At 44.6% G+C, this 25,227-nt stretch overlaps 1 protein-coding gene and 1 long non-coding RNA gene across 8 annotated transcripts in view; one reads left to right on the forward strand and one right to left on the reverse strand.

Moving 5' to 3' along the window:
- The window catches only part of ZNF462 (zinc finger protein 462), a 139,753-nt gene that overhangs the window by 65,482 nt on the left and 49,044 nt on the right, over nt 1–25,227 (forward strand). For all 6 annotated transcript variants that reach the window (XR_008424295.1, XR_008424294.1, XM_053908155.1 and 3 more), the window contains 4 exons: nt 111–275; nt 2,042–2,145; nt 5,135–5,253; nt 9,372–9,563. Coding sequence is in view for 4 of the 6 variants with exons in the window: in XM_053908155.1 (XP_053764130.1) it covers nt 111–275; nt 2,042–2,145; nt 5,135–5,253; nt 9,372–9,563 (580 nt within the window). In the remaining 2 variants the exon portion in view is untranslated. The remainder of the gene's footprint in view (nt 1–110; nt 276–2,041; nt 2,146–5,134; nt 5,254–9,371; nt 9,564–25,227) is intronic.
- Nucleotides 9,730–24,312, reverse strand: LOC109270024 (uncharacterized). 2 transcript variants are annotated; one of them, XR_008424297.1, is made up of 4 exons: nt 24,017–24,312; nt 22,965–23,143; nt 14,373–14,435; nt 9,730–10,630 (listed from the first exon to the last, which is right to left on the reverse strand). It is a non-coding gene; the product is annotated as an uncharacterized LOC109270024 (long non-coding RNA). The 2 variants fall into 2 exon arrangements; XR_002081385.2 differs by lacking the exon at nt 9,730–10,630 and having other exon boundaries at nt 13,997–14,435.

The following is a 25,227-nucleotide window of genomic DNA, read 5'->3' on the forward strand; positions in this document are numbered from 1 at the left end:
TTAACCTGCTAATCCGCTTTGAAATAAAATCTGCTAGTACGCTACGAGAATAAATGCCGGCATTTGAGGGAGGGCTCGGAGTACTGATGGCTACCACTGTATTTTACCAGCCTTTTGGTCACTTAGAAGAGGTGCCAAAGATCAAGGAGAGGAAGGTGGTGGGCTACAAGTGTAAATTCTGTGTGGAAGTGCACCCGACGCTCCGAGCCATCTGCAATCATCTCCGGAAACACGTCCAGTACGGCAGTGTCCCGGCCGTGTCCGCCGCCGTGAAGGTGAGAACTGGGGCGGGGGGGTCTGGATGAGCGCTCTTGTGTGTGAGCCATTCGAGTTACTTATTAACCCCGTTGCTCAAAGCAGCTCAGGAAAGGGCGGCCCAGAATGTGGGCATTCCTGAGCTGTGCTTGGATCGGTCTGGCTTGTTTTGATTCTTTTGCAGGTTGGACCTTCTTCATCTTACGTGTCTCGACCTGGTCGCGTTTCGATCTGGTTCCCTTCCACGCGGATAGTTTGGTGGAAACGGAAGATCCGGGCCTCTCGGTGCAGGAGGCTTTGGGTCGCCCTTCTGTTCTGCATTTAGTGCCATTAGGTGTTTGCTCTTCCGAGTTGCCCGAGCTCTTGAAAGGAATCAAGTGGGTCCTGTTCCCATCATCTTCTGCTCCTCCCACTGCGTGACTTCTTAACTGTTCTCATCTGGCTGACGGTGCAGAGAGCCCAGGAGAATCCTTTACTTCTTACCCTGGGTCCTCTGAGGAGTGTAAGAAACGTGAAGTCTAAAACCAAAAGCCCCCCCAGTCACAGCAGGCCCCGAGAACCCCTTGACCCGATTTGTCTCCTTCGTTCCCTTTCCCGGTTTGTCGCTGACCAGTGCCTCCCCTGCTCCCCCTGACCTTCACCAGGCCGCCCGTTTTGAACGTCGTAATCCTAAATAGCAGCCCCCGTTTCGGGAGCCATGCCGCCACCCCTGCCTTCCGGGACGTGGCGAAGCGCGTATTTTTGAGCAGAGAAGTTAGTGAGTTCAGGACTCTGCTCTTTCTCTCTAGATACGTGAAATCTGCCCTTCTTGATCTTGTGTCCTATTTTGCCCACGTAGCATGGACGTATAAAGTCTCTGCTTTTCTTCACTGAAGACTGAAGCCCGCTGGCTGTCCGCAGAACGGTGGCGCCCAGGGGCGACGGCGGTCCGCTTCTTCCACGCCACCTCGGTGTGTTCCAGGCTTGTTTCCTGGACTCACTCGAGGGAGACAGAGCAGCTCTTCGTGTGTAATCAGTAACCCACGGAGTCACCTCCAAACATGAGTGACTTCGAACCAGGCTGCTCCTTAATTTTTTCGGTGGATCAGACAGCAGCCTTCAGTCAGTGGCTGAAGTCACCCTCCGCAGGGTGGGGGTGAGCACGGATGGCGAGGGGCAGGATCCTGCCCTTTCCTTCACTTCTAAGGGGGGGCCCACGGCTCCTAGATGCCCAGACTGCTCTGCTTTTTTCCCCCTCCTTTCTTCCTTCCTTTCTTTTCTCTGAGCCATCACCCTAACCCTGCCTTCTGTCGGTTCGAGTGGGATTGCAGTGTGTTCTTTTTAAGATGGGAGATAAGTGAGTGAACTGTCTCCACAGTTGGGAGAGCCCCTCTCTCATGCTTCCCAGGCAGTAGCAGCCGTGTCCTCAGATCACCAGCACTGCATGAAGAGTGGCAGTCGGGTTTGCCCTCCCTCTAGGGGGAGCTGGAGAGGCAGGGGAGGAAGCTTTACCAGGAAGTCCTGAGGAGTTTGGGAGAATGAAGGGAGAGGAGGAGAGCTGGAGACGATGATGCTGGATATTTATTTTGTTGGTGGGGCATGTGTGTGTGTGTGGTTCTCTTAGCAGGAGGCCGAAGACCCCTCCCACTTGTTCCTGGATGGATTGGAAGCAGCCAAAGATGCCACTGGCGCCCTGGTGGACCGGGTGGATGGTGAACACTGCTTGCTTGATGGAATGTTGGAGGATGAAACCCGGCCGGGGGGATACCATTGTAGTCAATGTGACAGAGTCCTGATGTCCATGCAGGGGCTGCGTTCTCATGAGAGGAGCCATCTGGCCCTGGCCATGTTTACCCGCGAGGACAAGTACAGCTGCCAGTATTGCTCCTTTGTTTCCGCTTTCAGGCACAAGTAAGTGCTATCGAGTGGTCGCAAGCGGGTGACGGGGAGGAGATGCCGTAGCGGTCAGCTAGTGCTCGGCTAAGCTAGAGCAGGAGAGGCTTGGAGGAGTCAGAAAGCCCCGCTCAAGGTTTGTGCCTGCTGTGTCGTTGGTTACGTTCCCTTGAGCCTCAGTCACCTCGTCTGTCAAATGGGACTGAGAGTAGGAGGTTACCTAACATTAACTACGCCTGGCAAATACAGGCGTTTTTTAAATGAGTATTTTGGAGGCACTGCCATGATTTACAAGAGGGAAGACCAGAAAGTAGACAAATGTCCTGGTGTATCTGTCAGACATTCACCCAGAAACTAATCATCAGTTGAGGAAATAAAGTTCCATTTGGGAAACTGAGTGGCCTAAGGAGGTAAAATTAGGACTGTCGACCCATGTGACCAAAGGATCATTGCTTGATCTTGAAAAAGATCTTGAAAAGTAAAGAAGTTACTGATGCCAAAGGGATGCTTGAAGGACAGGGCCAGTGAGGAGGAGAAGGAGCTGCCCGAGGCCCATCACAGCTTTGGAATTGTAGATTTGGGGTGTTGTGTAAGGCTTTCGGGGGTGATGGGAAAAGCGATGGTTCTGAGAAGCAGCCACCGTTTGTTGCCTTTGTCTTTGAACTGTGTAAGAGAGGTACACGTGCAACAATGTGTCCCACCGTCTTGGATGGCGGTGACCGATTGCGAGACTGACCTGCTGTTTATTTTTACGATAATTAAAATAAATGTTGGGCTGTTTGCTTCTCAAAAAGATAAAGTGCAGTTAGTTGTTGAAAGGGAGGAGGAGGCGATGCTTTTACAGAGGGAGGAGGGGTTACAGGCTCTTTATTCTACGGAGCCTCATGGTTCATCTGTGTCATCAGAGCCACTATGTACTTCTCACGAGTTCAAGAAGTATTTATTCAGCAGCATCTAGCCTGCTTTCTGACACCCCGTAGAATCTCAACAAATCGTAGCGCATACACGGATACGCCCTGTGCTAAGCAATGTGCTGGGGGCGCTGGGAGGGTGGATATAAAGGGGAATACAAAAGATGAAGAGACCATGGTCAGTGCGCTAAGGGAATTTAGGGTCTAGTTGCGTTATAAATCAAGCCAGCGAGCTCACAAATGACTCAGCAAAATAAGGCCCATATCTTTCAAAAATACAGTAATAAAATGCTATGAAGCTTCAAAGAAGGGAAGTGATCCACCCACTGTGGAAGAATCGGGAAGGTTTTACGGAGTAGGGAGCATTTGAGTCGAGTCTTAAAGTAGGAAGACAGGACTTGAAGAGTTCAGAAGGGATGTGCAACCTGGAGGAAGGGATGAGAGCATAAGGCTGTGGAGCAGAGTGTGAGGCTCGTGGGGGCCCAGCTGGCGGTCCAATGTCACTAATGTGTAAGTTCTAGGTAAAAGAGTAATGGAAGATAAAGTTTGAATACTTGAGTAGAGACCATATTTGGAGTCTTCGAATGTGGAAATAATACTTTGTCATTTATGGTACTGGCAAAAGGAAGTCTCTGAAAGGAGTAAGTCATAATTGCTAACATTTACTGAGCCTTCCTGTGTGTCAGGCAGCATGCTAAGTGCCTTCAGGTATTATCTCACTTTATTCTTAAATCAGCCTAGCGAGGTGTCGTCCCATGACCGTCTCCATTTTGTGGGTAAGAAAAGTGAGGAGGTTTATGTAACTTGCCAAGGCCACACGGTTTATAAGCCTTAGCTGGGGTTTGATCCCAACCGGCCTGACTCCATAGCTCATGCTCTTGAGTTGAAAAAAAGACGGGAGAGAGCAATTAGAAGGCAGTCATAGTAGCTGATCCAAGAAGTTCGGATGGGACTTTGGGAATGGTTAAAGGAAGTCGGATCTTCATGACTTGGACAAATTGCCTTCATGCAGGGAGTGAGGGATGAGAGACAAAGTAAAGTACAGAGGGCACCTAGGGGTTCAGTCTGGTTGACTGAGAACGGTCGTGTCCTCTATAGAAGCAAGGAAATGAGGAAGAGCGTTAGTTTTGGAGGAGAAAAACCGATGGCTTTGTTTAGGGCTAGTTGAGTTTAAGGAAGCTGAAGGACACCCAGAGGGAGAGGTCCGGAGGCAATTGAAAGTGCTGCTCTGGAGCTCAGGAGAACATTATGTGTTTAAATGGTAAGCAGCACCGATCCCATGTGAGTCATTTAGAAGGGAACCTAGTTCTCTGGGGCACTGGTACAAATTAGAACTTCTTCCCACACCTCATTTGGTAGATTTATTATTTTTTTAGCAATCATTATGAAATACTGGGAGTTCACTATAATTAAATAACTTCTTTATAAGTTGCTCTGGAAGACTGAGGTACAGTGAACATGGTTTTGTTTATCAGAAGGGATGACTGGGCCTTTGGATCACATGACTTTCTTCAAACACACCTGCACTTTGCCTCCATATTTACAAAGGCGTTGGAAACATGACAGTCCGTTGCAAGTAGCTCAAGTACTTTGACACTTCCCTTCCCCTCTTGAGTGTTCCCCACGGATGTAGGACTGAGGTTTAAAAAGAAAGTCCTTTTTAAATGCAAACTTTCTCTAACTCCTTTTTTTTTTGGAAATAAGTTAAAGGACTATTTGATAGGTACTCCTCACTGACTTGGCAGAAAACTTGAATTCTCCATATTTTACCTTTTGTCTTCGGATGCCCTCTTCCAATTCTACATGCTTCTAGAGAAGGGAAAATGAGGGTTTACTATGGCCTGTTTGCACTGCCAGGTCTCTCAATCCAAAAAGGCTCTTGATCTCTTCCTTCCCTTAGCCTCCCCTCCCTTTGGAACAGGTGCGGCCACTCTTGCCATTTTTGTTGTTGTTTTGGGTAAGCATTGCCCTTGGAAAGTAACAAAATGACTTTGAACACCTTAGAAATGGGATTGCTAGAAAAGGGCAGTGAGAAAATACATGTAATTGATAATCCTGTCATTTTTCTTTCTCTTCTGTTTCTCTGCCACATCAAGTTTGGATCGCCACATGCAAACCCACCACGGACACCATAAACCATTCCGATGCAAACTCTGCTCCTTCAAGTCCTCCTATAACAGCCGGCTGAAAACACATATACTCAAAGCTCATGCTGGTGAGTTAGGCTCCCTGATGCACAGGTTCTCTGAATTGGAAATCCAGTGGTCTTCCCTGAGTGAAATTCAGTCTCCTGTCCCACACATGAGAAGGTTTTCTTGACGTGGTTGCGTGCTCATTTCTATTTTAATCTAATGAAGAAACACAAAGAAAACTTATAGAATCACCCAAAACCAAAATGCTACCAAGCCCACGTCACCCATGTCATAGTTGATTAATGCTATTAACAGGTTTTGGTTTTTAGAGGAATTTCTAAATCACCCAGCCCTTCTAATGGAAATGCATGAATTGTTACATCCACTAAAGATAATTCCCAACTAAAATAAAAGTATAATCTTGAGGAAGTTCAGAGGGACAAAGTACTCAAGACATGTGAGATTTCTCACGAGATGCCCATTGATATGTTGCTGTACATCAGATAAGAAATGACTGTGGGTCATGAGTGTCCAGGAACTTTGTTGGTCTCTGTAACTCTGTTGTTCCATCTCATTGCGCTTGCCTCACGGGCATCCCTCACCTGCCAGCCTCTGCACTAAGCATGCTATATTCATCATACTATTTAATCCTGATGACAGTCCTAAAGGGTAGGTGGTGTTATCACCCTTCGTGTCATATGAGGATACAGAGACTCAAAATTAAGTGACCTATTCAAGGCCATATAGATCATTCACTAATAATTTGACTCCAGAACAAAAACCTACATCCTTATCACTGACAAGATGCTGCTGTTCTCTCTTTTTTGCATGTGATGGAGGATGCCCACAGGTAGCAAATCAGAGCTCAGCCAAGAGAGGAAAGAGGTGTCCTGCAGGAAAGGCAGTGGAGTGGGGTCTGGGGGCCTCTCTGTGGTGTCGTCAGTCACTCGCAGAAGCCCAGCTCCACAGCACCCCGTGGCCCTCTCAGGTTTGGACCACCTTTCCTGGTGTTGGGTCCTGTTGGTCTGGCTTAATGGAGTAAAGCCACTGAGGCCATCCAGCTGCCCTACGCCCCACTGGGCTGCGGATGGGATGGGGAGACTGGCTATATGGACTTCGGTTCGTCTGTTAGTATTTTTATATTTTCAGGAAAATTCTCCTAAAGGCTATGGAGTAAGAAGCTTCAGGGTTCAAACCACTACTTCCTAATGTGTGTATATTGTAAATTATTCAGTTGGGACACCATCCTGGGGAGTTTTTCTCATAGGTCTCCTTGTCAAAAGCACTTTAAGCAGTGGGAGTTGGGTAAATGATTTGGCCTGTGGGAAGGACTTGAAAAGAGTGCCAGAGGCTGCCTGCTGACTCCAGGGCACTGAGCTGACCAAGCAGACTGGCCTTCTGTACTCACTGGTTGGCGAGAAGGAAGCCTTCAGAAAGCGGGAAGTGGGGTGGGGACGCAGTGTAATTTGTTTCTCTGCACACCTTGGAACCTTGGTGCCCATGGCATGGCTTTTAGCCACTGAGAGTGGCTTGACTTAGAGAAAGCCAAACACATTTTCCAGAACTCTTGACTCCTCTTGTCTATTCTGGATGGATTGTTTTATTTTAAAGGGTGGAAATCCTATAGTCTGATCGGATAATCTGGGTTTGAATTCTCTTTTTATGATATCCTACTTGCAACTACCCAACCAGGTTCATGTGGCAGGCTTGCATTAAAAATTTTTTAAATGGACTAAGGAAGGCAATAGTGTTATAATACAGTCATTAATATATATGAACATCTACATGTGTATATTATTTTGTAATTGATATTATATATATTCGTATTTATCATAGTAATAAACACCATTGTTCACAAGCCGCCATTATCCTGACTCCTGGATAACAGCTGGGGCGACAAGTGACTGATGTTCTTGTTTGGGTCATCTGACTGTGAACTTCTCCTCTGCCTTGGGCTATAGCTCGTTGCGTCACTCAAGGTTCTCCGTAGTTCTCTTCAAGGCTTTCTTGGCCGTACATGCTCTGGGAGTCATCAGCGGTAAAGCAGAGGCTTAAGGCAGAATTGGAGATGCTGTGCTCACTTCACGTGGGAAACCACTTAGTGATTTTCAAGGTGGCCGGGAAGCAACCTCCTGAGCTCAGTACAAGCAGGGGCAGGGGTTTCCCTTCTCATCTGTCCACAGGTCGTTTCCACTGGCCTGCAAGACTTTCATTGCTAGAGGTCTTTTCTGCTCCTTTTTTTCCCTCCTCTTCCTTCTCTTTCCTCTCCTCCGGTTTTAAAACTTCACCTTAAAAATGAATGTGGAAAAACTCATGCTCATTAGAGAAATTTTGGAAATGAAAGAAATAGCCAGTCACCCATAATCTTATTATCTGAAGACCACTGTTGTTAACATTTGATAACATTTCCTTTCAACCTCTATAATGATTTTTTAACAGTTGTGATTATAACTTAATCTACAATATATTGTGCCTTTTTATTTGTTTTTCTGAGTGTCAGGATTTTATTTTTATTTTTTTGCTGCTTTTTATATTATAAATTCTTATATATTCCACCCTTTAAAATATTTATAAATTCTTCAAGAATTTATTTTAATGAATGATCATTCATCAAGAAGCTGTGTTGGTGTTTACTTAATTGTTTCCATACTCCTGGAAATCCCTATGTATTAAAGGGTATTTTCTAGGGCCACCTGGGTGGCTCAGTCGGTTAAGTATCCGATTTCAGCTCAGGTCACGATCTCACGGTTTGTGAGTTCGGGCCCCGTGTCAGGCCCTGTGCCGACAGCTCAGAGCCTGGAGCCTGCTTCAGATTCTGCGTCTCCCTCCCTCTCTCTGCCTCTTCCCTTCTTGCACTCTGTCTCTCTCTGTCTCTCAAAAATAAACATTAAAGAAAATTAAAGAAATTTTCTTAATAGGAACTCTGAGAAGTGCAGCTATGTAGCTGCAAACGTGAGCATTCTAAGCCTATTGTCATAAGAAAACAAAATTGCTTTCTGAGTCGATGTAACCAGTGTTTGTCCAACAACATAAGCATGCCCGTTTCACAGCCTGGCTTTTTAAAATGTGGTTAATTTAAAAGCTGACTTGGGGCAAAGGTAAATCATTGTCTCGTTGGATCGTAGTAATCTGTGCCATAGTTCAGTGGTATAAAAATAATTAAAAATGCCTACTTTTACTGAAATGTCCTGTTTATAGAAGAATATTGGAGATACACACACACACGTTTATACATATACAACTATCTTTCTCTCTTTTAAAGAAATGACTTCAGGTGCCTGGGTGGCTCAGTCAGTTATGCATCTAACCCTTAATTTTGGTTCAGGTAATGATCTCATGGTTCATGAGATCAAGCCCTGTGTTGGGTGCCGCACTGACAGTGTGGAGCCTGCTTGGGATTCTCTCCCTCTCCTTTCTCTCTGCCCTTCCCCCATGCATGCATGCTCTCTTGGTCTCTCTCTCTCTCTCTCTCTCTCTCTCTCTCTCTCTCTCTCTCCCCTCTCCTCTCCTCAAAATAAATAAATAAAACTTAAAGAAAAAAAGAAATGACTTATTTTTACTCATTTCTGCACTATTGATCAGGTAGGGACATGGAGTTTTATGCTGAGGTTTATGAACTGGTACAAAAACAAACAAAAAAAAACCCTAAAAAACTAGGATGTGTGGAATTGAGGAGGTGTATAGTCAGCAAAGATGTAAAGAATGAAAATAGCACAATAGAGTTTGTGCTTAGTTACCTTGTTCTTGGAAAGCCCCTGATAGGCTCTTGGAGTAAGAATTAAGCATATTATATTCTGCAGATGATAAAAAGCGCCCTGGAATGAAAGCCAACATGGTCCTTTCAAGTGGAGAGAGGGAGAACGAGAGACTGGGACACCTTTCTGAAGGAGGGATCATGGGCATTTGGTTTCACTCCCTGTTGGGGAATCATTTCATAGGCTCATCCCTGTAAGTAGAGCACGAAATGAAGAGGGACCAGGTCACTTGATCACAGAGCTCATTGAAGAGTTTCAATCCCAGAGGAGTGTTGTGTTTGTGGGAAGGGGCAGGTAGTTGGTCCGTGAGGGCTTCTTAGACCATGAAGTTGCAGGGATACTTCTCTCTTCTTTCGCGTGACTTAACTATGTCATTTTGTTTTCCACCCCACCTTATACCCTTCCCTCTTTTTCGTGTTCTGCCCCTTCCCGCCATCGTCTTCCAGGTGAACATGCCTACAAGTGTTCTTGGTGCTCGTTTTCCACCATGACAATCAGCCAGTTGAAGGAACACTCCCTCAAGGTCCACGGAAAAGCCCTGACCCTCCCCAGGCCACGGATTGTCAGTCTGCTCTCCTCACACGCTCACCACTCCTCCCAGAAAGCCACCCCTGCCGAAGAAGTAGAAGACTCTAATGGTAATGTTGGGCTCCCAAGCCCCAGCTAACCACCTAAGGTTGAGGAGGGCTGGGATCAATTGCCAGTCATTCTTTCTAGAGGAAAATCGTATACAAAAACCTGACGGTTCAAGTGAAGGAAGAAATGTGGAAAGGTTGAAACCATAGAGAAATTGGAGTGGGAAGGTGAAGTGCCCTCGGTGAGTGTCTGGTGCCACGGCAGAAATGTCAGTCTAGACTCACGCGAGTGTTGGCTGTGTGGATGGACTAGCGTTGGAGTCTTCCGTGTGGTTGCAAGCAAGAAAGTGGATAGGACGCCAGGCAGACTTATTTCGTTGTTTACTTAGTTACTTACTTATGTCCCGTCTTGTTTCAAAGAGCAAAACAAAAACAAAACCCATGAAGTATGTCTGGGTGCCCCTCTCCGCTCTACAGGACACAGAGGAGGAGAGGGAAGGGGGAGTGGATGGGGCAAGTATGTCTGATTCCGTCACAGGATAATTTGGGGGTAATGTGATTTCTTAGAGCCAGAGGATGTTGAGGAAGTAGCATTTGGGAGGAGGGTCTAACTGCCCAGGCTTGGAGCTTCAGAAGAAATACAGGAAGCCATGGAGGACTCTCCTCACTGGCCGCGTACCCAAAGCTGTAGGGTGTGGGTGGAGCAAAAGGCTGGTTTATTGTTTTGACCAGACCAAGAAAAACAGAGGCGTTTTGGTCGTTCGGCTTTACCTCAGGTGACTGCGGAATCAGGTGCTTAGGACAGCAGGAAGTATGCAGATTCTCAGGGATGTGGAAGACCTGAGAGCTGCTCCTTCCCTGCCTCTCGTGCTCGAATCCCCTTTGCAGCACCTCCAGTAACCAGACATCTACTACCAGCTCGAGTTCCTCCCAGTCTGGGAACGAACTGTTCCCAAGGTCTACTGTTTCATTCTTGGGAGGAGCTTAGTGGGACTGGAAGGAAAGTTCATGGGCTCTTTGCAACAAAGGCTTGGCTTTGAGTCTGACTTCTCTCAATGCCAGTTGTGTTTTCCCGGGCAGTCTTCTGCATGCACATAGAATCGGATAACGATACTCCCTCCACTGATTATCTTGAGAGATTTAGGAGAAAAGGCACACGCATTAAACGCCCAGCACATCTGACACATGGTGGGCATTTAATAAATGGTCATTTCATTGCTGTGATTTTCATCCTTTCATTGCACTTTTGGCCTTTGGGGCCATTTCTAACAAGTATGAATTTGGAGTTATCTAAAGGTTTAAAAAGATAGTCTCTTCAGGTAACCTGCAGATCTGACAGCCCACCATGTCAACGTGGTCTGATTATCAGCTTATCAAGAGTCAACGAATAATCTTCCTTCGTCAGGTCTGCAGAAAGACAGTTGTGGAAGGAGAAGGGAAGGGGAGTTCCGAGACTAGAGCTGCCTTTATTGAGTTAGGGAACTTGGTGGCCTCGCCTTTTCAGTCATCAAATGCTGTGTTAAACACAAGTGCTCCTTACCGGTATTCCTGTCTTAAAGGACTTTGGTTTAACAAGGATAGGCTTTGTTATTATGACTGTGGCTTATAATAAAGTGAATCTTCTCAATTGCTGTGTATTAGTTTAAAGTATAGGAGGAAGTCTGGTGCATATTGTTGTTGTTTTCTTGGAAAACTTGGAGTCTCAGAACTGGGGGTGGGGGGCGGGGGATGAGGCAGGGAGCACATGTGAAATAGGACCTTGAGATTCTCTTCATCGGAAGAGATTGGTACGCCACAACAAAGGGCAAAATATCATTGGACGTAAATTGTAGGATATTTATTAACATGGTTTTTAATTAAGTGTGTTCATATGAAATGGATGCTATACCTGCAGAGCCATTTGGGTGAAATTGATCCGTCCACACCCCATTTCCAGCAAGGGCTTTTCCTGGGACCTTTGTCTCAATGGCACGCCTTTTTTTCCCCTTTGTCCTCCTCCCTTGAAAGGTGGGCCTCAGTCACAGGGCAAGGGAATCCCACAGATCCCTCACTGTACCCGAGACCTTACTCTGCCAAGAAGCTGCACTGGGCACGGAAGAAGCATAAATGAACACAGAATGATTCTGGTCCTCTGACAGCTTAAGACCAAACATATAGAGGAGACTGTCAGCATGGTTTTGAACCAACCATAACCCTAAGCCTGAGGTCTAACCTTTTTGGGGAGTGATTTCAGATTCTTGGGAGATGAGGTCAGGACCTCGAGGTGGGTGGTTGCAGAAACATGATGGTAGGATATTAACTTTCTGCTGAACACAGAGAGTCTGTCTTTATTCGAGCACAGGAAGATAATTTGCAATATATAAAAGTGTTTTCTTTTCCCTTCTGTAGAAAGAACACAGCGACCGTGAAAGCCCTTGGTGGCAGCTCTCGTAGTGAGGCCCACACAGAAGTCATTGGACCTACACCATTTTTAATGTATATAAATAACCTTTATCAATGGGTCAGCGATGATTAGTTTAATTTGATTTAAAAAAAAAAAAAAGCTCGATTAGAAGGCGGGTAAACAGAAAGAAGACATCAAATGGGCTATTCTCATGAGCGAGTAACTCCATGGAAAGAGTAATAGTTTATTCGTTTAATAAATATTGTCTTGAACCGTTGCCGTGGGTCTTGCCTAGTTTTGGATGGCCAGGAATGACCAAAGAGGTTCGAGACTGGGGTGACTATTTGCTAGGGGGCTGAGTGGTGGATTCCTAGAAACGACTAAGTCTGGGGCATGAAAAAACAGCTGTGGGGCTAGACAGTAGCCTGTAAATCATGCCTTGAATGGTGTTTGAAACACGCATGTGAAATCCAATTGCACATTTTAATAGGGAGAAGCTGTGGGGCTGTTGGCTCTCAGTTCGGGTTTCCCACACTGCAGATGCCAGGACATTGTGAACACAGGCACCGAAAATGTGTTGCAGGCCTGGGGGGAGTAGAGATCCATAAAACCAGGGAAATCACCAGTGTGTCCTTGGCTTTCCGATTCCCTAGCGAGGGATGTGAATAAAACTAGTTGACATGCTCACTGTTATTTGCAGTGGTCAAATGCTTGCAGTCTTGAGAGCGAGCCAGTCTTCTCTGGCAAGAGGAGACAGGCTGAGAAAAGAAGGTTCTTCCAAAGCTGCTTTCCCTCCCAGCCCGGAGGGAGGGAGGGAGGGAGGGGATCCGAGAGAAGGTGGAGGGGAGGCTTCACCCAGCTGCCTGGCCACACACCGGTTCTGTACATAAACAGGGCTCTTGGGCTCTGGGCTGTCAGTCTTGACATGTTTCACCAGCACAAGAATCCTTTCTGCATTCTCTGCGATCAGTTGTTGGAAGGAAAAGCAACGGTGGTTCTGTGTGTAGGATAATGGGAAATGACACATAATTGCTATTCTAAACAATGCATTAAGGGGAAATCATAAGGTTGTCAACAAAAGGAAGTGCATTCTGTGTATGTGTTTACTGGGTTCCTTCTGCCTTATAAAATATAGGACTGGTTTTATCACGCTTTTTCCAAGTCTCTGCATTCAGTACAGAAAAATACATAGATACGCACCTCTATAAAATCACAAAGAAACTAGCATAGCAGAGTTTAGTTAGGAGATTTGTTTGGGTCTCAGAAGCTGCACGATACATGGGCAGCGGCCATGTCATTTAAAGTTGAGCTATATGCTTTGTAAGTCAGGCCAGTGGTGACATTTCCTTGTTCTCCTCCCTTGAATTTTCCCGAAAGAACAGATTATTTTGTTTCTTCTGTCTACCCAGATACGCTGTGTGGAACTGCCAACTTTAGGAATAGCCACTGTGATGTGTTTAAAACAAAAATTAAGACACTAAGACCAGGTACAAGATAAATAAGGTGAATGAGAATAACATAGTTCTTCAGTCAACCTAGGGAAAACACCATGAACTTTTGGTCATGCTACCTTTTTCTCTTTACAGTGTGGGTCTCGATACAGTCTGCCCAATGGGGGAAGTCTATATGCTGTTAGGAATTAGCAGAAAAATGTTGTAAGGAGCTTTGTGATTTTTTTTTTTTCTGTTAGTAGAAGATTTTCTGTTAGAACTTTTCAGTTGGCTTTTCTATTCTTTTTTTTTAAATTATAAACATTTTTTAATGTTTTTTTAATGTTTATTTTTGAGAGAGAGAGAGAGAGAGAGCGAACACAAGCAGGGGAGGGGCAGAGAGAGACGGAGACACAGAATCGGAAGCAGGCTCCAGGCTCTGAGCTGTCAGCACAGAGCCCGACGTGGGGCTCTAACTCGTGAACCACGAGATCATGACCTGAGCCCAAGTTGGGCACTCAACCGACTGAGCCACCCAGGCGCCCCTACTCTGGTAACTCTTCTATTGATGATTTCCTCAGTGCTCTGTTGCACTCATGGGTATGCTGTTGGTTCTGTCCCCTGGTTTCTAATGGGGACAGTTAGGTATAAGTACATACTGAATACTTCTTTTGAATGACCAGCGGTTTCTTGGAGACATCACAATTTTCAATTCAGTTAATTTATATTGAGTCCCTTATGTCTAAGTAACCCCACAGAACCAAATTGTAGGGGGGTACATTTATTTCATTCCCATTTAAGAGTAAAGTTCAAGAGGCAAATCTCGTAAAGATGAACCCTCAGAGACTGCTTTAACAGAGATTTTTCTGATATATTCTGTGAGAGGAAAAGATCTACCTTGATGAAGTGTTTTAAACAGGTCATTGTTCCCTGTATAACCACACCTTCTCTAGAGGTGGGAAACCGAAGGTTGAAACACGGTATAAGCCTTTCTAACTCTCAGAAGGACACGGGAAGTGCAGGAGAGCTGGAGAGGTGTGACGTTATTAGTGTGGTCACCTGGTAGCAGAGCCAAATGTACACAGTCGTTGACCCTGGAGGCGGCTGGCTTGTTCTCCGTATCTTTGAAAAAAACAAAAAACAAAGCAAAACAAAATCGTGTTTAGTTGCAGTGAAATCCAAATCCAGAGAAGCTGTAGAATGAAACTGACCAACAGAACTCCTGGGTCAGTAACCTCTTCTACCCCCAAATTTTACCCGCCAGGATTTTAACACAACGTATTGGTTAGAAGAGATGCTTTTTAGGAGACTTATACTGGGTAATTTATAGATAAGCCAGGGATGGGCAAACTTTTTCTGGAAAAGGCCAGATAGAAAATATTTCCAGCTTTGTGAGCCATATAACCATAAACACTGTGTAAGTAAATGGACTTGGATGTGTTCCAATAAAACTTTATGTACAAAAACAGGGAAGGCCCAGATTTGGCTTCTGGGCAGTGCGTCGCTGACCTCTGCCCTAGGTAACTGGGGGAGGAGAGTGGGGATTACAGCAATACCCATGAAATTAATCCAGTCTTTAATAAATGTCATTATAACCTTTATATTTAACGTGGAATAGTCCTAGATGCCACCTAAAACATAACTTGACCTAAATATATTCTTTATTTCATATGTGAAAGGTAGGGCATTAGATGGAATTTTTTAAATATTAGCCCGTGAATTCCATTTAAGCTTAAAGGAAAATCTTCTCTAAGAATTATGTTGAGTCTAGCGCCAAGCTATCAACTCATTTAACCTTGACTGTGGCAATACTTGACACTTAAAAATTAAGATCTGAGATGCCTGCTTTTCAAAGAGAAGCTTTTCAGATTTCTAAATAGGTCAGACATAAAATTCAACCTTTAAGAGGATCCAATTAGTTGCTAGGGCATCAGACCTTCCACACAGGTTCCAATTGCAATCAGATTTCTCTTGGGGTGAAAGAAAGAAGAGTGGTTTCTTTAAAAATGACAATAATGAAATGGAGACTCTAGAGTGAATAATTCTGAAGCATAAAGATTTACACCATTTCTAGCACCTGGGATACAAGGCATAATTTTAATGTCTTGACCATAATTTTTAATAGGTTCTGCTGGTCACAAAATTACCTGACCAGAGAATACTAACCTTCCCTTTTTGACATCAGACTTTCTACATTAAAACATGATCTAGAGTTTATTTTAATGCTTCTTATGAAGAATGGCATTTCTACTAGAAAGATTTAGAGGTTTGCAGCTCCAGTGGTGCAGTGGTACAGATGATTCTGTATCTTCTGTTACACGCCCAGCAATCTTTGGACGTGAAGCTGTTAGAACTTGGTGTCAGTGGCAAATTCGAAACCTCCAGAATCACCACCACCCCGAAGTCGAGTATCATGTGAAAGACCCTTCCCAGAGAACCCACCTGCCTGAGATTTCTGTGACTTTTTGAATTAGCCACAGTTTCATGTGCCAAGGATTAGAGAACATTTCAAGTGTAAGCTTTCTGTGTCCTGGGAACTTAGTCAACTAACCCATCTCCCTCTTCTCATGCCAAGAAAAACATTTGTTCATCAGAAATGTAAGCATATACTACTGAACTCATTCGGAGGTAGTTCCTAGCAACGCTGGAGTTTGCTGCATAATTCCACATCTGATTTTTGCATCTTTTGGTGGTTGGCTTAGATATTACCTTAAGTCTCCTAGAACCTACATTGTGGGAAGTAACTAAAAGAAAGAAGAAATCTGCTTTATTCTTTGGCAGAAAATATATTCTGCCGTTGATCAAATCCTCTAACACCACTCACCTTGGTCTTTTTTGGAAAGAAAGAATTTTCCTGGTCTTCTCATTGCCTGCGTCAATTTTTCTTTCCCTGGAACTGGAGCTAGATATTTTAGCCCAATTATATTTGATATAAAATCCTTCAAACTCTTCTTGAGACTTGTGATTCTATAGGCCTTCTCCTGTCTTTCAAATATTGTTCTGCACTAGAGGATTTTACTCAAGCAGAAGGGAAGGGTATTGGATTTGGGGGAACCAGCAAGAATGAGCCATGATTCAGAGGTAGAGATCCTAGGACAGTCTTGCTGGATCCAGCAGAAGGTATGTCCTGAGCAAGATGAGTATGTGAAAAAGAATGTTTTTTTTTCCCTGTGTAGAGATGGGAAGAAGATGCTAGAAATAATCTTTTAGAAACAACTATTAGTTATTTTTAAAAATAAATTGTATGAGTTTTGATGGTACAGCCCAGGAAAGCATGTGCAGATGATACACACATTTTCTTGACTCGTTCATCATCCTAAAGACTATTCCTGTGGAAAAAATCCCAGTGGTGATGGTTAAATAAAAATGGCGAGGTAAGTAATGGCCAAAGTGACATGAGAGGTTCAGGTAGGAGGGTCTGCTTGCTTTTTGCTGGATTCAGTCCCTTGTAGTCTGTGCCCAGGAAGGGATAACTTCCTGTCATAGGGGCTTTTTACTTTGCAAGCAGTTTCAGAGTCATGAACTTGAGTACAGGGCCCAGCTAAGGTTTTATTTACCAGTATACTGCTCTTCGAGATGTCATTCAAGGGTTAGGTTCTTCAGCTTCCTCAGGGACACAGAATATTCTTAGATGACTCATGCAAGCCACTCTCCTTATGTCATCTTTTATTTTCATGCGCTGTGAGCCCTCCACCAAGGCGACAGTGATAGCTAGTCCAGCATCAGGGCCTTCTAAAGAACCCCTTAATCTAGTCCTTTGCTTTTAAGCATCGCTGGCTATTTTTTCCTCCTTGACCAGTTTGAAAGTCATTCATTCTGGTTTTGCGATAAAGGGTTCTACATATCTCTTGTTTAGTTTCTAAGTGATAAAATTAATCATGATTTTTATTCTTTAAATGCTGCTGATTGCCTCAAATTTGTCATCTGATTTAATGTGCCTGATGAATCAGAGGTACAAATTATTAGTCTCATTTTATAGCAAAGGAAACTAATACACAGAGGAGCAAAATGGTGAGTCCAAGAGTCCTAAAACACTTATGCCCTTAATCTTTGTGTCATCTCATGGGAGTCTTGTAGCAGAAATGCACATCCATACATGATCCAGAGTGGCTAAGATCCAACCGCCTCTTCTATGTTTGGAGACCCTGAAATCTTCCAAAAGAAACTAGAGGCAAGTTTTTATTATTGACTGATATTTAGAGCTTAAATTGTTGGATATACAGATAGCATTCAGTTAGAAGCGCAGAATAGAATGAAGTTGGAAATGGTACATTTGGATTTCAATAGTTCTAGCCATGGAGAGAAGAAATGGAAAGGTCATGGAGGGCTTCTTGGAAGAGGTAGGGCTCAGGCTGGGCCTTGAAGGATACATGAGTTTTACCCAGGTAGGAGGCAGTCCATTCAAGGTGGGAAGAGTATCAGAAGTGAGGAAACCTACAGAAGGAGGGATCCTAGGACACAAAGAGACCAGGCTGGCTAGAATGGAGGGTGTATGTTCCTGAGAAGGCAGTTGGTGAGGTGAGGGGAGGTAGAGCCAGACTACAGTGGTACTTAGTACTAGGAAGAGGTCTTTAAATTAAAGATGCAGGCTGGGGGTGCCTGGGTGGCTCAGTCGGTTGAGTGACCGACTTCGGCTCAGGTCATGATCTCACGGTCTGTGAGTTCAAGCCCTGCGTCGGGCTCTGTGCTGACAGCTCAGAGCCTGGAGCCTGCTTCGGATTCTGTGTCTCCCTCTCTCTCTGCCCCTCCCCCGCTCATGCTCTGTCTCTCTCTCTCTGTCAAAAATAAACATGAAAAAAAATTAAAAATAAATAAATAAATAAAGATGCAGGCTGAACAGGGAAGACCAGTAGCAACAGCAGCAAGGGCTCTGGCTCCTTTGGAAGCAGGAGAGTACTTTTGAACTAGAGGGACAATCAGCTAGCATCTGTAGTCTTTGAGAATGAATGTGGATTAGAAATACTCATGAATAGGGGTGCCTGGGTGGCTCAGTTGGTTAAGCATCCGACTTCGGGTCAGGCCATGATCTCATGGTCCGTGAGTTTGAGCCCCGCGTTGGGCTCTGTGCTGACAGCTCAGAGCCTGGAGCCTGCTTTGGATTCTATGTCTCTTTCTCTCTCTGACCTCCCCTGTTCATGCTCTGTCTCTCTCTGTCTCAAAAATAAATAAACATTTTTAAAAAAATTACACTTAAAAAAAAAAAGAAATACTCATGAATATTAGTTCTCCTCTTTTCAGATGCCTACCGTAGATTGAGGCAGCTGGGTGGCTTAGTCGGTTAAGCATCTGACTTCGGCCTAGGTCATGATCTCATGGTTCATTAGTTGGAGCCCCGTATCAAGTTCTCTGCTGTCAGCACAGAGCCTGCTTCGGATCCTCTGTGCCCCTTGCTCTCTGCCCCTCCCCCACTCATTCATTCTCTGTCTCTGTCTCTCTCTCTCCCTCCCTCTCCCCCCTCCCTCCCTCACTTTCAAAAATAAACATTGAAAAAGTATAGTTTAAAAAAAATGCCTGCATAGATTATTCGTTTTGATTACAAAAGTAACACCTACTCACAATTAAGGAATAGCTTCATGGCAATACATAACATAAAATACTAGCCTTAATGCCAGCCTTTTCGTTTCAGTACCTGAATTAATCTCTATTAACAGTTTGCCGTAGAGTCCTCTAGTGTTTGTTCTATGCATATAAACATAGGTTCTATGCATATAAACATAGGGACCATAATATACAAACCATTTTTTTTCATGTTTTTCCTCTCACTTGATAAGTTCTATCATTGCTTGACTCTTGATATTTTAAAATACGAAGGTCTGTATCTCAAAACAAACAAAAATGATTCCCCTTCGTAAAATAAATATTGTGTACTTATAAATGTTTCCATTATGTATGGGGGGGGATGTGTTTAGGTTGGGATTCTCAGAATTAGATAAGACCTTTGTGGTTTTGTCAGTCAAAAATCCACTAATTGTGTTAATTTTAAGGCTGGTCCATTGCCTAAGAAATTTCTTAAGTTTTTTTTTTTTTTTTCCCTACTGCCTAAGGCTTAAAACATTTGAAATATTGGCAAGTTGTCCATAAGTTAAATGACAAAATCAAGATTGCAGACTGTCTAGACTGTTCTGAGTATGAGCTATAATGAGATTTTGCTAGGTGATAAATATAAAATATGCCGGGTAGCTTCTGACCCTCGTATTCACTTCCAGTACTAGACTTGCCAAATATTCTTATAATTGTCGCTTATCGCATCTGTCTCCCCAGCTAAACTGTGTGCTCTCTGAGGTCAAGGACTGTTTCAGAGCCCTGGCAGTTTGGCAGGCCATTCAATAAATATTTGTTGGTTTGAATTAGGGCCGCAGAAGGAACCACACACGAGGGAAACCGACAGAACAATAGTCTATATGTGGAAAAGCCTGGGAATTTTAGTGACTGAGCTCAGCTGTGCCACATCATGTTTGGAAAAAGCCAGTGGAATCGGGCTGCATGCATACCATGCTATGCTGTCCTACACTGCTGCACATTTCCTTGGTCAACCTGTCTCTGCCAGTTCACTAACTTTGGCCTTCTCCCTACTGACAGCGCCATATCCCTTTCAACTTTATTCAACCAAAGTGACTAATCTCTTTCCTCTAAGTGGCCAAGAAGAGTGAACATATACCTTACTCTCTGCCACCTCGTGAGAGTATGTGTTTCTTTCATTTAATGGTCCCTTTTCGAACGCCTGCTCTCTGCTTATTTCTCTCTCCTTACCTTCCGGAATGTTCTTTTTCCTTCCTCAGTGAACTCTGGGCCAGGTTCACAGCTTCCCTTTTTACTCCAGCCATGACCATCGCGCTCTGGAATTCCAGTATACTAAGACTTGATGATAATGACCCAACAAATAGTTGATCTCTTCAGGTAGGGAGACTTACCTCCTTGGTGATTAAGCTTCAACCACCATTCCCCTGTGGCTGAATTTACCATTACACAGTGCTTCACCTCCAGCATCTCAAACGCTTAGTTCTCTCTGACCTCTCTACCCAACCCAGGCCCTGGAAGTTAGCCATTTCAGGGGGGCTTTCTTCAGCATCCTGTGTCTCGAACTCCCTTGTCCTTCTCTGGTGTCCAGTTTGTCAGACCCCAACCCTGAAGAGCACTCACTCCACTTCCTCTGATGTTAGCCATTCTTCCCGGCTCCAATCCTAGGCTTTTCCGATGTGTTTTCAAGGTTATCTTTGTTAACCACAAATCTGATTTATTTTCAAGAATAAATTTGAGCTTATTCAGACTTATCCCTTGACAACGCCAATTTACCTGTAAGTATTCCAAGTGTTTCTCTTGAGTAAAAGAGACCAGAATGGAGTCACAACCACTGTGCTGGAAGTTGCAAATAGCTTCAGTCTGTCTTGCCTGCCCCAAAGCTAATAGTGGACAAATGGCGGGAGCAGCTATGTGGGTAATAGCCATGGCAGTCACAAATGATTATACTTGTGCATTGTGATTTTACTGTTACTCTGTTTTTCGGTTGTCTAAAATTTTGCCCACGGGGAAGTTCTTAATTAGGAATACAGAGAGGGGAAGATGAAGAAATGCACTTCTACCTTGCACGCACCAAGAATAACGCCACCAACGTGTCCATTAGAAGAGACCATTGTGATAACTAAATCAAAGGCAGTGAAGTATCAGTAAAATTCCCGACTGACACGGTGAGAGTGGTAAGTCCTACATACTGTTATGTTAATAATAAAAGAGGATCATGTTTGCTAGTACATCACAGTATATTTTTGCATTTTTGTTATGTTACCTACATGGTGGAATACTGGATAACCTAACTCTTTAAAACATTAAATTCAGTGTAAAAGATGGATTAATTTTTTTCTCCTTTTACTTTTTCTATGACATTATTTTTATGCGCCTCTATCCCTGTAGCGTAACAAAAAGCTTTATAGTACTTTTCACTATATTTCTCCCTCTTCTAATTTTCTGGGATATTATCCAGATCACAGTTATGCCTAGGGAAGAATGTTAAGAACATAGATGTTCACCTGTTCTGTGTTGTCATAGCAGCAACGAGTTTCAGAACTATGGGATGGAGGTCCGATAGCTCTGTGCAGGTCAAGGGCAGGCTTAATTAAGATTTTATTTATTTACGTATTTATTGACCATTTTCTGTTTTTAAATTTAAATCCTAGTTAGTTAACATACAAAGCAATTTTGGTTTCACGAGTAGAATACAGTGATTTCATCACTTACATAACAACATCCAATTATTGGCCATTTTCTAAATTGAGAGAAGGCAAAAGAAAAAACCATGTACGAGAAAGAAGTTTTGAAAACTACCCTACCATGCAAATTGGTGGTTTTCATGCTAATCATCAGAATCCCAATAAAAGGAGGTGACTCTACTTGAGCTGGCCACATAAAGCCATATAAAGTTGAGAAGTGCTAAGGGACACGGGACCAGACCCTTCTTGGGAGACCAGGGGGAGCAGCTCTTGAGCCTCTGGGCTTCTGGTGTCTGGAAGGGCCATGAGGGTTAACAATACCGACGGGTCAGCGACATTTGATGACACGTCAAGCCTGTCCCAAGTTCTGCCCGGGGATTCTGGTGGCCATGGCTTCCCTCAGGCACTCACACTCAGGAAACATCCAGATGTTCCACAGAACCTCTTTCCCAGCTCGTAACCGATTATTTTCAGTGGAATTTAGGAGATGTGCTGCAGTACTGGCATTGGGCGGGACTCTTCTCTGTATCACTGGCTTCATTTAAAAAACTTTTTAATGTTTATTTTTGAGAGACAGAGAGACAGGGCGCGAGTGGGGAAAAGGGCAGAGAGAGAGGGAGACACAGAACCCGAAGTAGGCTCCAGGCTCCAAACTGTCAGCACAGAGCCCGACGCGGGGCTCAAACTCACGGACCGCGAGATCATGACCTGAGCCGAAGTCGGACGCTTAACCGACTGGCACCCAGGTGCCCCTCGCTGGGTTGATTTAAAAAAAAATTGGGGGGGGGGGGGGCGGCGCCTGGGTGGTTCAGTCACTTAGGCATCTGACTTCGGCTCAGGTCATGATCTCACAGTTTGTGGGTTCGAGCCCCAGGTCGGGCTCTGTGCTGACAGCTCGGAGCCTGGAGCCTGCTTCGGGTTCTGTGTCTCCCTCCCTCTCTCTGCCCCTCCCCCACTCTCACTTTGTCTCACTCTGTCTCTCAAAAATAAATAAATGTAATAAAAAAGTTTAAAACAAAAATAATTTTTTTTTTTAGTGTTTCTTTATTTTTGAGAGAGGAGGAGGCAGACTGCAAGTGGGGGAGGGGCAGAGAGAGAGGGAGAGACAGAATCAGAAGCAGACTCCAGGTCCCACGCTGTCAGCACAGAGCCCAACAGGGGGCTTGAACCCACAAACTGTGAGATCATGACCTGAGCCAAAGTTTGATGCTCACCCAACTGAGCCACCCAGGCGCCCCATCACTGGGTTCATTTTAACTGAGCAAAGCAACTTGAGCTTCTGAAAATTAGGGGCAATTGATCTTTTGGAAACCATTTCTGTGTATAGACCCTCTTTAATAACAGTTTGCCCTGGGATGTTGGGCCCCTCAGTTTGAGGTCTGGCTTGAGAGCCGCTATAGGTCCCAATCCAGAAACCCACCCACACTGTGGGCCATGAGACACCCACCTGTGCAGCCTTTGGCGAAGGTCCTATCCATTTCCATCTCTGCTGAGTGTGCTAAGGTAAACCATTTACCTTCTTTGAGCCTGTTTCTCGTGTGTAAAATAATGATGATGCCTCCTTTGTGGGGTTATTTCAAGGATCAAATGAGACAACATATGGAAATGCTTTCATATTTTAAGTTGCTGTAAGAATACTAGGTATTATTAAGGTAGTAAAATAGAAGTAGATTTCTTGTCAATTTATAATCGTGTGTCCTCACCCAGAGATAAATGAGGATTTTTTAAAAGTAAAACAGGAAAAAAAAAAAAAAAATCATGTCTAGCCTTAGAAACTGAATGAAATTTCTTTACATCAGGAGCTGCTTCTTTAGGAGTCTAAAATAACTCAGTGTTTGGAACGTGGTGTTTAATCTGGAGTCCTGTTGATCTAAATTTATTTGAACTTTGGGGCTTAATCGAATCCATCCACACAAGAAAGTCCTTAGCGCTTGATGCTCTAATGGGCTGGTGAAATGCACTGATAAGTCCCAGTGTCAGACATCACTATTACCGGCCCTAATCAGTACATAGCTTTAATTAATGATAACAATAATTTACTGCATGTCTATTGATTGAGTACTTTACAAACATCTCATTTCATTTCGTCCATATGACAATCCCACGAGACAGGAACTTTTATCACCAGCTCCCTCCTGTTTTCGGAAGGAGGAAAAAAGGCCTAAGGAAGATCATGGTCGCCACCTGGCAGACTGGGGTCGGGGATGTATGTCCGTCTGATTCCAGAGCTCTGTTGGCTATGTCACGCCATTTCCCTAAACCTCAATTCTTAGATGTATTACTTTCCCCTTGGAGAGTCTGAAAGGGGGAGCTTTTGGAGCCCCAGGAAAGTGCTCCTTGTTTGAAATATGAAAATCATTCTTGGGTATGACCTTCTGCAATTTGATCCTGCAATTGCAGTCTTAGCCTCCAAATCTCTTGGAAGAACCAATATTCTCAAAATTCTCAATTGAGAATTCTCAATTCTCAACCAGTATTCTCAATATTCTCAATACTTACTCGCCACATTATTCTTTAATTTATGGAATCCACGTTCTACCTTCAGCATTTCACTAAAACCACTCTCTCGTCAGGGACCTCACGTTGGCTAACTCCAGTGACGTTTTCTCTGGGAAAGAGTCTGTCCTTCCTTGTTCACACCTGCTACCTTCTCTTCCCTCTCCCGTCCGGAATGCCTGGCCTTTGTGACTCTGGCCCCTACCATGGTAATGACATAGGTTGACGACGACTCCAGACAAACAAGTCCATGGCCTCTTGCTCCTGCCTCATCCTTCTTTTTTTGTCCGTGGCATTTAAAACTGCTGACCTTCCTCCCGGGGAAATTCTCCTCCCGTGGTTTGGGACCTGCTGTCTGTTTCAGGCTCTCCTCTGGCCGCGCTGGTAGTACCTTGTTTTTACTGTGTTTTCACCTCTTTTCCTCCAGCTGCCAACACACAGACCTTGGTCTGGTCCTCGGTCCTCCTGGTCTGGTCCTCGCTGCCCCCCCTTCACACACACAGGGAATCAACTCACTTTTTAAATGATGCGGCCAAAATCCCCCACCTCCCGCCCTAACCTTTCAGGTTCAGTTCCAGACCCTCTTTTCCATCTGCTTCTTATTCTCTCCTCCCCAGGGTCTCACACAGCCTTCATCTCAAAAATTCTGAAAGGGAACCCTTTACCTTCTACCCAGACTTGCCCCTGTGCCAGGGCTCATTGTAGCCAGCCGGACCCATCTGTGTCTTCAGGTCTTCTTGGCCCATGATCCATCAGCCACTAAGCTGTCCAGAAAGTCCTGTTGTCTCCTGCCTCCTTACTTCCTCTCACCCCTCCTTCCCGCTCCCTCTCCTACCCAAGCCATCCCGTCCCCCTCCCCTTGTAAACTCCATTCACCTACACCATGCACTCAATCATGTGCTTTATTCTCCTACTCCAAAATCTTTAACAGCTCTACATAGCCTGTTTAAAAAAAAATTCCCACCCTCAACATTGTCCATGCCTGTCCCCAGCCACCCCTCCCAGCCTCTGTTCCCACATGTCCCCACCTGGCTTGTCCTTCAGCATTGTGGGCAAATTCCTTCACTTTTATGAAGCTTTTCATGGTGTCCCTGATGGGGCAGCTCTCCCTCCTCCAGAGTCCTCTGGTGCTGTGGCCTACCTCTCTTGGGGACATGTGTGGTCCATGCCACCAACTCCATGATATTACCAGAAAAGGAGCTCATTAGGGACAG

This window comes from Panthera pardus, unplaced genomic scaffold, assembly GCF_024362965.1.
Source record: "Panthera pardus isolate Hobbes unplaced genomic scaffold, ASM2436296v1 HiC_scaffold_20, whole genome shotgun sequence".
Classification (NCBI taxonomy): Eukaryota; Metazoa; Chordata; class Mammalia; order Carnivora; family Felidae; genus Panthera; species Panthera pardus.